The following is a 13,964-nucleotide window of genomic DNA, read 5'->3' as shown; positions in this document are numbered from 1 at the left end:
TCCAACTTCAATTAGAGAAAAAATACGAATCACAGCATTGTATTTTACTCTAATTCCACTTAATCCGTTGCATCCATCTACTTTAATCTAATATATTTCATATAACAACTCATTGTCATCTTAATCATGCCAAGTTAAAATATCATAAAATAAAAAACAACTCATCATCATTCTAGTTGTTATCATACTAGTTAAACAACTCTTTATTATTCTAGCAACAGATAGCAAGCGACCAAATTATCACAAGTAAATAACCAGCTACGAAGGTATCACAAGTTACCAACACTAACTACTACTCTCTCATAGGTAAACTAGCATAAAAGAAGGAAAACTCCTGCATCTCGCTATTGAAGAATACACATCAACGTATTTCCAACTTGTGGGATGCACAAGTATTTGTCTCCAAATCGTAGTATGTTTGCTTTTATTGCGTTACTCCATCGTTTGGTTTTTAGGGGTTTTCAGTTCAACATATCGTGATTTACCATGGTAACTCAACGGGATTGGTCGTAAGCTAACCATATACAAATCTCCTTTGATAAGCATCACTTCACACCCGGTCTCTGGCAGGAGTACCTATTGAAAAACATAAGTAATAATAACATAGTTAGCAAACTAGTTTTGCTGAAGAAGAATGTATGAAAAAGTTGTAGTAGTGACACAATAGTAAAAACATTCTTACAAAGTAGTCTGAAGTGATGTTATAATGGTTGAACTTGTGCACTAGTGGTACATATCCATGATAACTGTTGCCAATCATGTAGTTGTTGTTATAATGCTCTCCATCATGAATAAATAAGATCAGATGATTTTTATCCAACCAAGTAAGCTTAGAACCATAACTGTAGTAGGTCCGATCTACTACCTGTCGTGTATTTTTTGGAGTAGAGAAATAAGCTGATGATTAAAAATAGATAAGTTTAGTCCGGATATGTACCAAATCAATGTAAATTACCAAAAAAATTTGACAAACGCACCTGGAGGTAGAACTAGAATCAAGTGATCTGCATGCATCCCAATTTCGATATTATTATCATGATCATCGTCATGACCAAGGTCGAACGTAATGTTCATGTCCTCCTCAAACCCGTACGCCTTGAAAAATGCTCTCCAAAAAGAACAATCAAAATATATGTGATTTACCTTAACAACAAAAGTGTAAAGGTCCGTCTTTAGGTAAGCTATCTTAGTCTCCGTACTCTCCTTCTCTTTGAAATGAAACTTATCCAAGACATGGAGTCTTGCATGGCAGGGAACGTACTAATCGAATTGTACACAAGAAAAGTACATATTAATTAAAGCAAAAAAAAGCACACATCATACTTCATTACAAATAAAATACATGCCATCTTTACATACCGTAATAATTTCAAAGTCCTCCTTTACCTTGATGGTGAATGACGTACCATTGTCTAGATGAGGATAACGGTCGAATATACCCCTGTGGTCGGTGCACATATAGAATTCAGGGATACCCTCGTCGTTAGATATTTCCTGTGTTCATGGTTCAAAAATTTAAAATCAACATTTTGGCAAAATATAAGCACTAGGAGGTGTTTCCTGAAAAATGATAGACACGTCGAAGGAGACAACCCAAACATGTAAAAATATATCCAAAGCACTTCAAGTGTCCACCTTTGGCATCACATACAAAGGACCTCAAGTGTCTACCCTGAGTATAGCATAAACCATTCTAGCCTAAAAAATACTAATTAACTATTAACTATCCACCATATGAACCCTAGAATGTGGCCACCATTATCATCCTACATATAAACTATCTATCATATGGTCCATAGAAACTAAAACAAAGAAGAAGAGAGGTACATGACGGGAGGCTACCTGCAGCGATGGGGGCCGACAACGGCGAGAGGCAGCGGCGCTGGACGGCCGGGGCGGGGAAGGGTCGCCGCGTGGGGAGGGTCAGGACGGGTGAGGACGGTCGCATGGGGAGGGCGGTCGTGCAAGGGAGGGAGGTCACGTGTGCGGGGGCAGGCTGACGAGCGTGGTGCAGGGCATGCAGGAGAGAGTGGAGATGGAGAGAGCGAGGAAAGAGTGAGGGGCGTGAGGAAGAATAAGGTAGTAAGTGGATAAGGTACGACTTAGCAGTAGCGTGTGTTGGCGACGAGGTACTACTGCTAAGCTGCGCAAGGGAGAGGTGGGCCTGGGCTAGCCACAATAGGAGCGCTGGCCTTGACAAGCGCTATTGGTAATACGATTAGCAGTAGTGCCGGTCATGGGCCAGTGTTGCTACTGTGGCTAGAATGTGTTCGTATAGTGTGTCTCAACTATTAGTAAAGCTTGTTATGTTGGCACGCGCTACTGCTATATCTTACAAGTAGTATGTGTTTTAGCCAAGAACAAATACTAATTAGAAGTAGCATCGGCTATTTTTCCATAGCTACTAGTAATATTTTATCTATAACCTTTTCCCTAGTAGTGTACCGACCCGGAGGAGATAAAAACTCGCCTTCGAAAGCAGGGACTTAATGTTGATGGTCATGTGTCGCTCGTGGATCCGTCAAAGAAATATAGTAATGATCATTATGCTGATATGTAATAGGATAGTATCAGCTACCTATGTTGTTGGTTCTGCAATACTACTAGCTCGATCAGCTACATGTGTATGTGGTTCTGTTTTATCGTACTTTAAAACTTGACTAGCTATCTTAGCTAATTATTTAAGCACTATATACAACATTACGTAGTTATCTTGAATGTCTTTGAATTACGGTTAGTTGTTACCTTATCCTGCCATGTGAATGTTGTTGCTTCCCGTTGTTGTGGCAGCGATTTTCTGATACTTACAAATTAAGTAATCGCGTGCTAAGAAGGTACTAGGCATGCAACGTTTTTCAAAAGTTGTGATATATGAATAATGTGGACTCCATAGATACAGATCATACTGTTGTCGTACAACATAATCCGACGCCATAGGTATTCTTGATACTGTTGGCATCGTCTTCAATGCCACAACTATATTTTTAATTTTGGCGCCATATTGGTGGCTTCGGGTGTCCACGCCAACAAGACCATTTTTGTCACGTCATAGCTAGACTTTTTTGCACTAGTAAAAAGAGTGAGTCAATGAAATATAAGAAAGTGTTCGAAGAGAATAAAGAAACACATCATACACCAGTACTGAAACTTTGGGTTGTCAGAAAAATGCCAACAAGGACAATATTGAGACAAACACATGTTGTATGTTAGTGATTGATAATGTGAGGCATATCCATGATATAAGGCCGAATATATTTTTAGTGTTCAAGAGCTTGATGATATCATATATGCCAGTTATTTTTGGTGAAGAAAATAGAACCTCACCAATTACTCTATGATTGTGACTTGAGGAACTAAGGCGCAAGGTTATCTATTTTTAACTAAGACCTACAACGAAGTGTTGAGAAATGATAAGAAGAACACTTTGGTTGACATTTTGCACATATCAAACATCAAATATGAGAATTTATGTAGTAGTGTTATTTGCGACTCATGAATATGCTAATAATTTTTAATGCAATGGTTTCTTCAATTATTGATGACACTCGTGCTTAACAAGAAGTCTAAAGGCCACACACCATACAATTGACAAATGTTTTATTGTCGTGGCACTACGGGAACAAGAAGGAGCTTCTCCTTCCGATGCACCGTCATCCCAAATAATTCGGTCATACTGATGCCACCTTCCATCAACTCTTTTGGTAGCTTCCAGTTGAAGTGGTATATGAGATTCACTAGCATGATTTCAATGGTTGCAATCGCAAAGTTGGTACCTGGGCAACTCCTTCGTCCAGTCCCAAATGGCAAGTATGAGAAGTCGTTTCCCTTATAGTCTAGAGTTGCGGCGCTACCACATTCCATAAAGCGCTCAGGCATGAACTGATCTGCATGCTCCCAACTATCAGGGTCCCTTGCAAGAGCCCAACTATTGATGACGACACGTATTCCTGATGGTATCATGTATCCATTTACGTTACAATCGGCCATGGAGAGGTGGGGTATGAGGAGTGGCCCAGGCATATGGAGCCTGAGTGTCTCTTTGATGACCGCCTTTAGGTATGCCAAATTATCGAGATCATCTTCGGTAATCATTTCTTTCCCCTTGGTTATAGTGCTCCTCACCTCGGCTTGTAGCTTGTTCATGAGGTGGGGGTTTTGCATGAGCTGGACCATCGCATATTCCAACACTATGAATGATGTATCTGTGCCAGCTTCAAACATGCTCTACATACAAACGGGCCCACATGTAAGAAACAAATCAACAACATATGAGCGATATGTGTGGATGTGCAGTTGTTTTCTATTATTTTTTGTGAGCTCTTACTTACCTCTAACTGAGCCTTAATATGGTCTCTTGTGAGTTTGTACTCTTGTTGGATAGAAAGCAACACATCAGTGAAGTCGCTGTCCTCGTTGTTGTGTTCTGGCACCGACTTGTTTGCATGCTCATCGATGATATTATTGAGCAGGTTATCCCACATATTCTTCACCTTCTGGGCCTTAGCACAAACCATCCTCTTGATGATGTCCATCTGCACCAACTTGGGGAAGTAGTCCACTAGGTTGAATCCTCCTAGGAGTAATGAGTTGGCCTCGACGAGCTCTCGAAAGAGTTTGTTATGGCCTCGTTCCCTGAAAAGCTTGCCGGACACAGCATGACACACAATGTCATTGCTGAAGGTGTTGAGAAGCTCACTCATGTCGACGGCGGTGCATTTTGAGGCTGCATTGTGGATCTTTGCCACAACCAATCTCACCTGTGAATTGAAAATGTTTAATTTTGGTACAACAGATGATGTGGACAACATGCATCGATGAATTGTTCAATACATATATATCAATCAAGTAAGTTGTCTATATTGAATTTGCCTATTCCTTTTAGATATTTCAATCACTTTTTTACTACTCTTTGGATTAAATTGCATTTAAGAACTATCAATTTTCTAAACATGGCGTCCCTTGGCCATAACAAGACTATGAACAATGAGTTGCCCTATTGGTGAGCGTACTTCAACTCTTATGGGCTCAAATTATTAGCATCCTCACAACAATAGGCACTATAACTATGATGTGAAAAATCAACAACTAAAAAGGAAAAGCACCAGAAAAATTATCATGGTACATTTAGTACATGGAGTAGTATCGCTTTGGTACAACATCAAACAAAAATAATAAGACTACAATAATTTGGAAGAAAAAAAATCCAAAATTCAAGATTTTTCACATATATTACAGAAAGTTTGCACTATACCATAATATGGAATAACAAGTACTCCCTCTGTAAACTAATATAAGAGAGTTTAGATTACTAAAGTAGTGATCTAAAAGATCTTATATTAGTTTATGGAGGGAGTACAATTTAGTTCAACTCTCAATAATATAATTGAAGCAGAAGTTGATTCTATATAACTGAGATGGCACATGCATCACATCACTTAGATGGAGACTCTTACTCTCTCACCTATATAAAAATGCTTCAAATCTCTCAAATACTTAGTTAATCAATGTCACAAGTTAGATCCCATCATCACAACATGCAAAAAAAACTAAAAATATTCTACTTGGACAGAAAATGATCCGAGACAAAGACCATGAGTTACCTAAGACTTAGAAAACTCATAAATTGTTCTCCATTTTGAAATGAATATGTAAGATGGAGAAAATATGCGCTATGCATAAAAGAACAATCCCAATCTTGAAGCTAAAGATTCAAGATTCAAAGTTTTATGACCCCTCTTAGACACATTTTTTATCCAATTAGTCATGTAAACTAACGCTCGTTAATAATTAGGAAATATTCCCATCAGATCCCAATTTTATTTAAAATATATCTATTCAAAAGACGGATAAATACATAAACAAAACTCGACAAAGAATGACTGAAAGTAGATGGATACTTATTTTTGTATGGGGGCATATTTCATTTATGCAAGAAAAAATTAGGAGGTAGTTTTAGCCCCAAAGTACACAATTTTTTAAGAAACGTCATGACAAACAGATGGCAAAACTAATATAAAAATGTAATGAATAACTAAAAAATGGAAAATTGATTCTACATGACAAACATGTGTTTGTGATGTGAAAAAGAACTAGAAAATTGATTTATAAAATTGCACATAAATTTTGAAATTACACTGGTCTATACTTTGCAGGAGTTAGTACTAATAACTTTTTGTAGCATCAATAAGATTTAAAAGAAACACTACGGTTCAAGATGAATAATGAAAAAACAGTCCCTCTTCCACACACACGAGTGAGCATGTGCATGTGCGCAAACCCCTTTCTAGAGGCGCCTGCCTCGTGACACTACACCCTGTGTGCAACCGTTTCAAGATTTGTATATTTGCCATCTATTATCCATCATTTTTAGCTACACAAAACCGATACCACCTTGAATATAGCCAGTATACCGCACGACCAAGTAAATATCTACCGACCTACAATACCAATGACTTTTCTCCACATAATATTCACTTGATCCACCAATGTTTCACCTCTCGATCATAAACCGGTGGTTGGCAGCACATCGCATGCCAACATTGAATCCGGTTTTACCGCCGGCGGTAGCTATGCCGCTACTGTAAGGACCCATGATAACCATAGACTAGAAGATGAGCGGCGATGCCTCGACACACATGGAGGCCATCAACAACTAGCGACACAACACGAAGCTCCTTCACGCGTCTTGTTGCTAGATCTGTTGGGCCTTGCCTAGCCGGATGTGCTCATATTCGAACACATCTGCTCCGGTGGTCGTTGATAATGACCAAATCAGGCAAGCCAAGCCGAGGATTCGACATGTTGCATACTAATATGATTTGAAACTTAGTGGATCATCTGCTCCACATTTTCTTGTAAACTTATCAACCACATATGCTCTTTTCGCCATCGATGATGACCAAATATGGCTAGACATTGCAAGGATCCAAATTATCATATACTAATATGATTTTTAACTCAGTGGATCATCTGTTTGGTCATCATCAAACAAACAGTGTTTTCATTTGATCTAGAGCTTAGTATATGATTTGGAAGTTAGTGGGTGATAAACCTATTGAAATATTTGTTATTTTATTGTGAAAATGAATTTGTGATATGAAATTGTTAGACATGACATAGGAATTGTCATATGAAATTATGCATATCCTCTCTAGAAATATTAAATTGTATGATTCAGATTTGTTTCATGGTAAATTAGTTCCGCGATGTAATTAGATAGTTGAAGTGTTCTGAAAATATGCGAGATATATGAATATAATTGTTGTCAAACAGGTGTATATGTAATCAGTTTTCTACAAGGTGTGAAAAAAATGGTGAAATATTATCACAAAAGTGAAATGGTGCTATAGAAAGTAAAGTGAGGGTGGACTTCTCTAAGTGAAATGCCTATGTGTTTATTCAGCTTTCAATTGAGTAATAGTTGGTGGAAAAATGTTTCTATTTTTGTCAATGAAATTGGAATGCATCTTTGTGAACTCATTATTTGAAACATGTGGAATTGATTATTTTGAAAGAGTGAAATTGATTATTTGAAAAATATGGAATCAAAATAGATGTATTCTTGTAAAAAAGCAAGTGCAAATGACCAGTTTCACAATTTTCTGAAACATTATATAGAAATATTAAAAAACTCTTTTCTGGAATTAATACCACTTTCATTGAAATTGTTCTTTCGAAATAATCAAATTTGATCCTTTGGAACAATTGAAATGGGCTTTATGAAATCATTTGTATTCTGTAAGTATTTATGTAAGTATTTTGAAGGAATTGAAATCACTCTTTTGAAATATTGAAACATAGTTTTGAAATAACTAAAATCGGCCGTTCCCAATAATTATTGAAATCATTCATTTGTAAGAATGCGGTATTATGAAAAAGTAAAATCATTTTGTGAAATAATTCAAATCGATCGTTTGAACTAATAATTGAAACTATTTTTTTTCAAAGATGAACCGGATTATTGAATTGAGTGAAAATAGTTTTTACAACGAGTGAAATTCAATGTTGAAAACTAAAATACTTTTTGCAATTTTACATATGTATAGTAATGAAAAAAATGAATTAGACTCCATTAACTGATGTAAATATACTAAAGTACTCCCTCCTTTTACAATGATAATATATTTTAGATATTTTTGTATAAACTAAGTATGGATTGAAATGAGTGAACTAACCCACTAAATCATGTCTATATACATCCGATTCATCAAGAAAGTTAGGGCATCTTATAAGAGTGAACAGAGGAAGTAGCTAAATAATTTCGGTTTGGCTGACACTCACCTCACTCAGTTTCAAGTTTGGCATCATTCAACTTATCAGCCGCTGGATGTTTTTGGTGTCGTGATTCGCTTTGCGTGTGTATCTTCGGCCCGTTTCTCTTTCTTTCCATTTTGATGGTTGTGCAATTATGGGCCTGAGTCACACAATATTTCCTTTTTTCCCTTGTCCAAATCCTCTTTTCAACTCACAAGCGGCGGTCGATCACACTATTGCTAATGTTTAACTAGTCCATTATGGGAAAGAACAAATAGAAAAAAGTTAAGGGAAGATTCTTAATCTAATTTTTAGAAGCTTCTGGAACCTACCTAAAAGTTTAGGAAGGTTCATAAGTTTTTTTTATGTTTTTCATTGGGTTTTCTTGTTTCCTTTCAGTTTTTTTTTCTATCGTTTCTTTTCTGGTTTCATTTTTTTTTTACTTTCAATTTGTCAATATTTTTATTATGGATATGTTTTTAAATTCAAGAACAATTTGAAGTCAAGGAATATATTTTTTGGAATTAACGCCCATTTTTAATTTCATAATCTTTTTCATAAGGGAGTTGTTGGATCTGATTTTTCTGTAGCATCTTTGTGTTAAGAAGACTACGGAGAGGGGACTAACTTATCGGTGTTGGATGCGATTTTTCTGTAGCATGCGTGTGTGTTAAAAATCTTCTTTTGTTTTCGAAATATATATGTATGTGTGTCAAACTCAGAAAGAAGCTTCAACCATTCATTTTTTACGGTTTTTAAGTGAAAAGTAGTTTTAATGGTAAGTATTTGTTATATAGTTTACTGTGTGGATATGTTATTTTGTTTTGCGAGTGTCTATTTTCGATACACAGGTAAAAATTAGGTGAGGGTTATTGCAAGTCCGTGTGTGTGATGATATACGAATAAGAATTATCTGAGAATTTTTTATGCATGCTTACTTCAATATATTTTTTAGCTCTCATTTTTTTAGATTAAAATCACATTTTTTAGTTTTTTTTTGAACATTCCAATCCATGTTCCATTTCAAAAAATTCTGCCCTTAAATCACAGTTTTTCCACAATCCTAATAGGGTTCTTTTTTCCTATAGTTTCACTAAAATGGCTCAATCTACTTTCTTTGTTGTTTCTTGTTTTTTTGAGTTTTTTAGTGTGTTTGGAGGTATACGCTAATGTATATATAATTCATGTTTTTTAAAGGGGTAGTAGCAATTGTAAGTTTCCAAAAGTATAGTTGCTAGTCATAATTGTATGTTTTACAAGGGTAGGTGACAATTGCAAGATCTTTTAACTCGAGGGTCGCAATTACACGTTTCTTTAAGGGTAGTCACAATTGTGGTGGCTCTAGAGGTAGCCACAATTGCAAGTTGAAAACGGAGGAGGATTTTTGGAATGAAAGTTTTCAAGGCTCACAATTGCACGTTTTTCAAGACCAGTCGCAACTCTAAGTTATTTAACATAGATTCACAAATGTATGCGTCTCTAGGTGTGTGTGTGGGGGGGGGGGGGGGGGTCGCAACTGCATGTCTTTCGAAGGAGGACTGTGATTGCAAGCTTTCCATGGCCAACTGCAACAACAAGTTCCTCTAGCGTAGTCCCAATTGCAATTTTTCAAGGTCGGTCGCAACTGCAAGTTTCTGTGGGATAGTCGCAATTGCAAGTATTTTGAAGGTCAGACGCTACTGGAAGTTTCTCTAGAAGTAGTCACAATTGCAAAATTTCAAGGCCGGTCGCAACTGCAAGCGTCCCTATGGTAGTTGCTATTGCAAGTTTTTGAAGGTCGGTCACAATCGCAAGTTTCTCTAGGGTAGCCGCAATTGCAAATTTTGAATGTCAATCACAACTGCAAGTTTCTTTAGGATAGTCGCAATTGCAAAAAAAAAAATTTAAGCCGGTCGCAACTGCAAGTTTCTTGAGGGGTAGTCGTAATTGCAACTTTTTGAAGGCCGGTCGAAATTACATGTTTCTCTAGGATAGTAGCAACTGCAAGCTTTTTTAAGGCTGGTCGCAGCTACAAGTTTCTTTAGGATACTCGCAGTTGTAATTTTTTGAAAGCCAATCGCAAAAATGCAAGTTTCTCTAGGATGCTTCATTTCTTTCCTTTTACATTTTATTTTTATTTTTTGAATTTTTTTATTTTAAAAAAAATGTTCCGCTTTTCATAAAATATTGGTAATTTCCAACAAATGTTAGTGTTTTTCATAAATTATACAAAACATAAGAAAATGTTCTTGTTTTTAAATATTGTCCATGAAAAAATCTGCAAAATTTAAAAATGCTTGTTCTTTTCAAATTTTGTTTAGGAATTGTTAAAAGGTTTCCTGTTTTCAAATATTATTTCATATTTTCATTTTGTTCACAAAGTTCCCTTTTTCAAAATCTGTTCAGCAATTTAAAAAAATGATCATGTTTTCAAATTTTGTACGTAAATTCAAGAAATGACGAGGGGATTTCAAAAGATGTTTGCAAATTTTAATAAAAATATCAATTTTAAGAAATGTCTACAAAAGTACTAAAATTGTTCGAGCTGTCACGGTACATAGTTGATAGTTCTCTAGAGTTTCGTGGTGTTCATTAATCACCAATGCCCATTAGCTGTAGTCGCTTGCAAGACGCATTGATCAATGATTGATCATGGCTTACAAATCTGATAGTATTTTAGCGAAAAATACTGAAATTTTTGGCTATTTTTTATGATCCACGTGATGCAGTGTTGCGTTGGGCCAGCTGATTTTTAACACCCAACGACTTGGGGACCAGGCCGAAAAGCCCAAGCGGGCCATGCGGGAATCAAAACAATTTGACAACCCAATACACGACACCAATGGGTCGCGCTGGTTTGGAGCAAAAACAAAGAACGGACCGGAACAATAGAAAACGGGCTGGGACAATCAACACACGATATCAACTTAGAGCATCTCCAACAAGCGACGCAAAAAGACGCGCGCGCATTAAACCGGCATTTTATCGCGTGCGGGACAGTTTGGCGCGCTCCAGCGGCGGCGGGAAAACCGCGCGAGGGAACCGCTTGCGCGCGCGAAAAGGCGGCAGCTCGCGTGCCATTTTTGCGGCGCCGCGTCCCGCGCGCCCATGAAAGGCAGCGCGCTGCCGCTTCCTCGCGCCATCGCCGCACGCGTTCTCTCTCCCTCTGCCTCTCGCGCCGCCGCTCCAGCGCGCTCTCTCTTCCTCTACCTCTCGCGCCGCCACCGCCGCCGACGCGCCACCATGCCGCCGCGCCGTCGTTCTGCGTCGGGCTACCGCGGCGTCCGCCAGCGCCCCAACGGCGGGTTCTACGCCGAGATACGCTCCAGCGATCTCCGGCTGAGCCTCGGAACCTACGACACGGCGCACGAGGCCGCCCGCGCGTTCGACGCGGCGGCGTGGCGCCTAGGCAGGCCGCGCCTCCAAATGAATTTTACGGACGTCCACACGCTCCAGTAGGCGTTAGACCTCGCCCCGCCGCCTCGTCTAAACTCCGCACAAGACCGTGCGGAGCACACTGCGATGCAGCGCCGCCTCCTCGTCGCCCAGGAGGACGAGCGGGTCATGGCGGAGTGGCGCCGGCGCCACCCGGAGGACGTCGCCTACGAGCAGGAATATTGGGAACGGCGCCGCGAGGAGGACACGCGTCGGCGCCGCGAGGAGCGGTTGGACAGGCGTCGTCGGAAGGCATTGGCGTGTGCGCAGGCCGACCTCGTCAATGCAGGCGGGAGGTCCTTCTTCACTGAAGAAGATGAGCGTTGGTTTGACATATGGCTGTCAACCTCTCACGACACCAACGACGATGATGATGGTGCAGATGACTGGAGCGATTAGGATTAGTTTTTTTGTTTTCGAACTATCTATCTATGTTTTCGAACTACCTATCTAGTTGCAATATATGTAAAATATCGTTTTTATTTTAATGCAATCTACTTAAAAAATGTTGTGCGCGCGCTGCATTTTTGGGCACTGCTGGAGTGGCGTGCGCACACTGCATTATAGCGCGGCTGTTGGAGCCAGCGCGTATCCCTGGGCTAAACCAGCCGGCGCGCGCTGTAAATACATTTTTTGGACGCGGCGCGAAGCGCGGCTGTTGGAGATGCTCTTTACTTCGTGTGAATGAGATCATAGTATAACTCCGCTAGATGAGTTCTACGCAGTCCTAAATAATTTAGCTCATAATGTTGTGGGGCTGTGGTGGGGCTTGGTGTTAGAAATATGCAAGGGCGCTAAAATACAACCGTTGCAAAAGCTAAGATTGGTGTACGGTATAAGCATGAGGATAGCTCAGCCATACAGATTACAGAACCTAGCTGGCAGCATCCTATTAGTGCGAACCAAACCAATAGATTTCGCCGGGCCATGCTTATCGGAGGGCCGGATCTCATGGATAATAAACAATCTACTTCCTTCGATTCTTAATATAAGTCTTTCTAAAGATTTTATTAATGAACTACATACGGATGTATAGACATATTTTAGAGTGTAGATTCATTCATTTTATTTCGTATGTAGACTCTAATAAATATCTTGAAAGACTTATATTTAGAAACAAGGGGAGTAAGAAATAAAATTCAGGCAAATAAAAGATTGCAAACATGGAGAAGAAACTGAAAAGATAGCAAACATGGAGAAGAAACTGAAAAGATAGCAAACATGGAGAAGAAACTAATGCATGGTTACGTACCTCGTGCTCGCGGGCATGGCGGTAGGAGCGGACCTTCTTGTTGGTGAGAAGATGCGTGGTGGAGATCTTCTTGACCTGCCGCCAGTGCTCGCCGTAGGGGCAGAAGGCGACGTCCGAGGGGCCGTACAAGAGGATTTCGCTGACGAGGGAGTAGGGCCGGGACGCGAAGACGTGGTCGTGCGTGCGCAGCACGGCCTGGGCAGCGCTCGGCGACGAGACGACGAGCGTCGGGACGGCGCCGAGTCGGAGGAGCATGAGGCCGTCCCGGCCATGCTTGGCGGCGAGGTCGCGGAGGGAGATGTGCGGGAGGGAGCCGACGAGGTGCAGGTGTCCGATGACGGGGAGCCTGCTGCTGGGAGAAGGCAGCCTGCTCAGCAGCTCTTCTCTGGCTCTCGCGGTGGCCGCGGCCGTCGACGGTGTCGCGAGGCGGCGCACGGCCAGGAGGACAAGAAGAGGGCAGACCAGCAGGACAAAGACCAGCCCTAGGGCTGCATGTGGAGACCTCGGTTGCAGCAGCAGCTCATGGATGCCATGCAACGGATAAACCATCACGGCCGCGCAACGCTTTGTCCTAGACGAGAGGAGATGATGCTTCACTGATTGTTTCTTCTACACAGCAGCTCAGCTGAGTTTATAGCTTCGGCTTGGTAAGCTACCAACAAAAATTTGCAATCAATTTGAGTCCATAATTATTCACAAGACTCCAAGTGGTGCCCGTGTTAGGGCGCCGATCCACGTGCCGGTCGCCTTCCACAAACGTGCATCCGTAGAGCATCTCCAACAGGATGCATCTTCATGGGACCAATCAATAAGAAAAATACTAGCGCGGAAATAGTATTTTCTTATGGGTCACTACGCCCTGGCTCCAGCGATCGTTAAAAAAAAAAATGAACGCGCGCGTTAGTCAAAGAAAAACGCTAAAATTTATAGCGTGCGATGCACATTATACACAGAACATAGATAAAAAAGATAAAATAGATAGTATAGATTGTTCAAAGATAGAAACTACTCATCGTCGATAGTTCATCATAGATAAATACTTACA

The 13,964-nt window shown here is 40.1% G+C and overlaps 2 protein-coding genes across 2 annotated transcripts; both read right to left on the bottom strand.

Moving 5' to 3' along the window:
• On the bottom strand, positions 1-1,248 carry LOC123424451. The gene is made up of 3 exons (XM_045108073.1): positions 978-1,248; positions 683-897; positions 1-576 (listed from the first exon to the last, which is right to left on the bottom strand). Exons 1-3 carry the CDS (start codon positions 1,072-1,074, stop codon positions 433-435), a joined length of 456 nt encoding a protein of 151 aa, XP_044964008.1. The 5' UTR covers positions 1,075-1,248; the 3' UTR covers positions 1-432.
• A 2,195-nt stretch (positions 1,249-3,443) lies between these two features.
• On the bottom strand, positions 3,444-13,738 carry LOC123424449 (indole-2-monooxygenase-like). Its single transcript, XM_045108072.1, has 3 exons — positions 12,920-13,738; positions 4,329-4,757; positions 3,444-4,224 (listed from the first exon to the last, which is right to left on the bottom strand). The coding sequence occupies exons 1-3, from the start codon at positions 13,466-13,468 to the stop codon at positions 3,598-3,600; spliced, it is 1,605 nt and encodes a 534-aa protein (XP_044964007.1). The 5' UTR covers positions 13,469-13,738; the 3' UTR covers positions 3,444-3,597.
• Between the last annotated feature and the right edge of the window lie 226 nt (positions 13,739-13,964).

This window comes from Hordeum vulgare, chromosome 2H, assembly GCF_904849725.1.
Source record: "Hordeum vulgare subsp. vulgare chromosome 2H, MorexV3_pseudomolecules_assembly, whole genome shotgun sequence".
NCBI lineage: Eukaryota > Viridiplantae > Streptophyta > Magnoliopsida > Poales > Poaceae > Hordeum > Hordeum vulgare.
This window is presented reverse-complemented; position numbering and strand designations above follow the sequence as displayed.

Coding starts and splice junctions, on each gene's coding strand:
- LOC123424451 (XM_045108073.1), bottom strand. CDS start 1,074: ATGAACATTACGTTCGACCTTGGTCATGACGATGATCATGATAATAAT. Junction 898..977: donor GATTCTAGTTCTACCTCCAG/GTGCGTTTGTCA, acceptor TTTAATCATCAG/CTTATTTCTCTACTCCAAAA. Junction 577..682: donor ACATCACTTCAGACTACTTT/GTAAGAATGTTT, acceptor GTTTTTCAATAG/GTACTCCTGCCAGAGACCGG.
- LOC123424449 (XM_045108072.1), bottom strand. CDS start 13,468: ATGGTTTATCCGTTGCATGGCATCCATGAGCTGCTGCTGCAACCGAGG. Junction 4,758..12,919: donor GCCATGCCCGCGAGCACGAG/GTACGTAACCAT, acceptor TTCAATTCACAG/GTGAGATTGGTTGTGGCAAA. Junction 4,225..4,328: donor ATATTAAGGCTCAGTTAGAG/GTAAGTAAGAGC, acceptor GTTTGTATGTAG/AGCATGTTTGAAGCTGGCAC.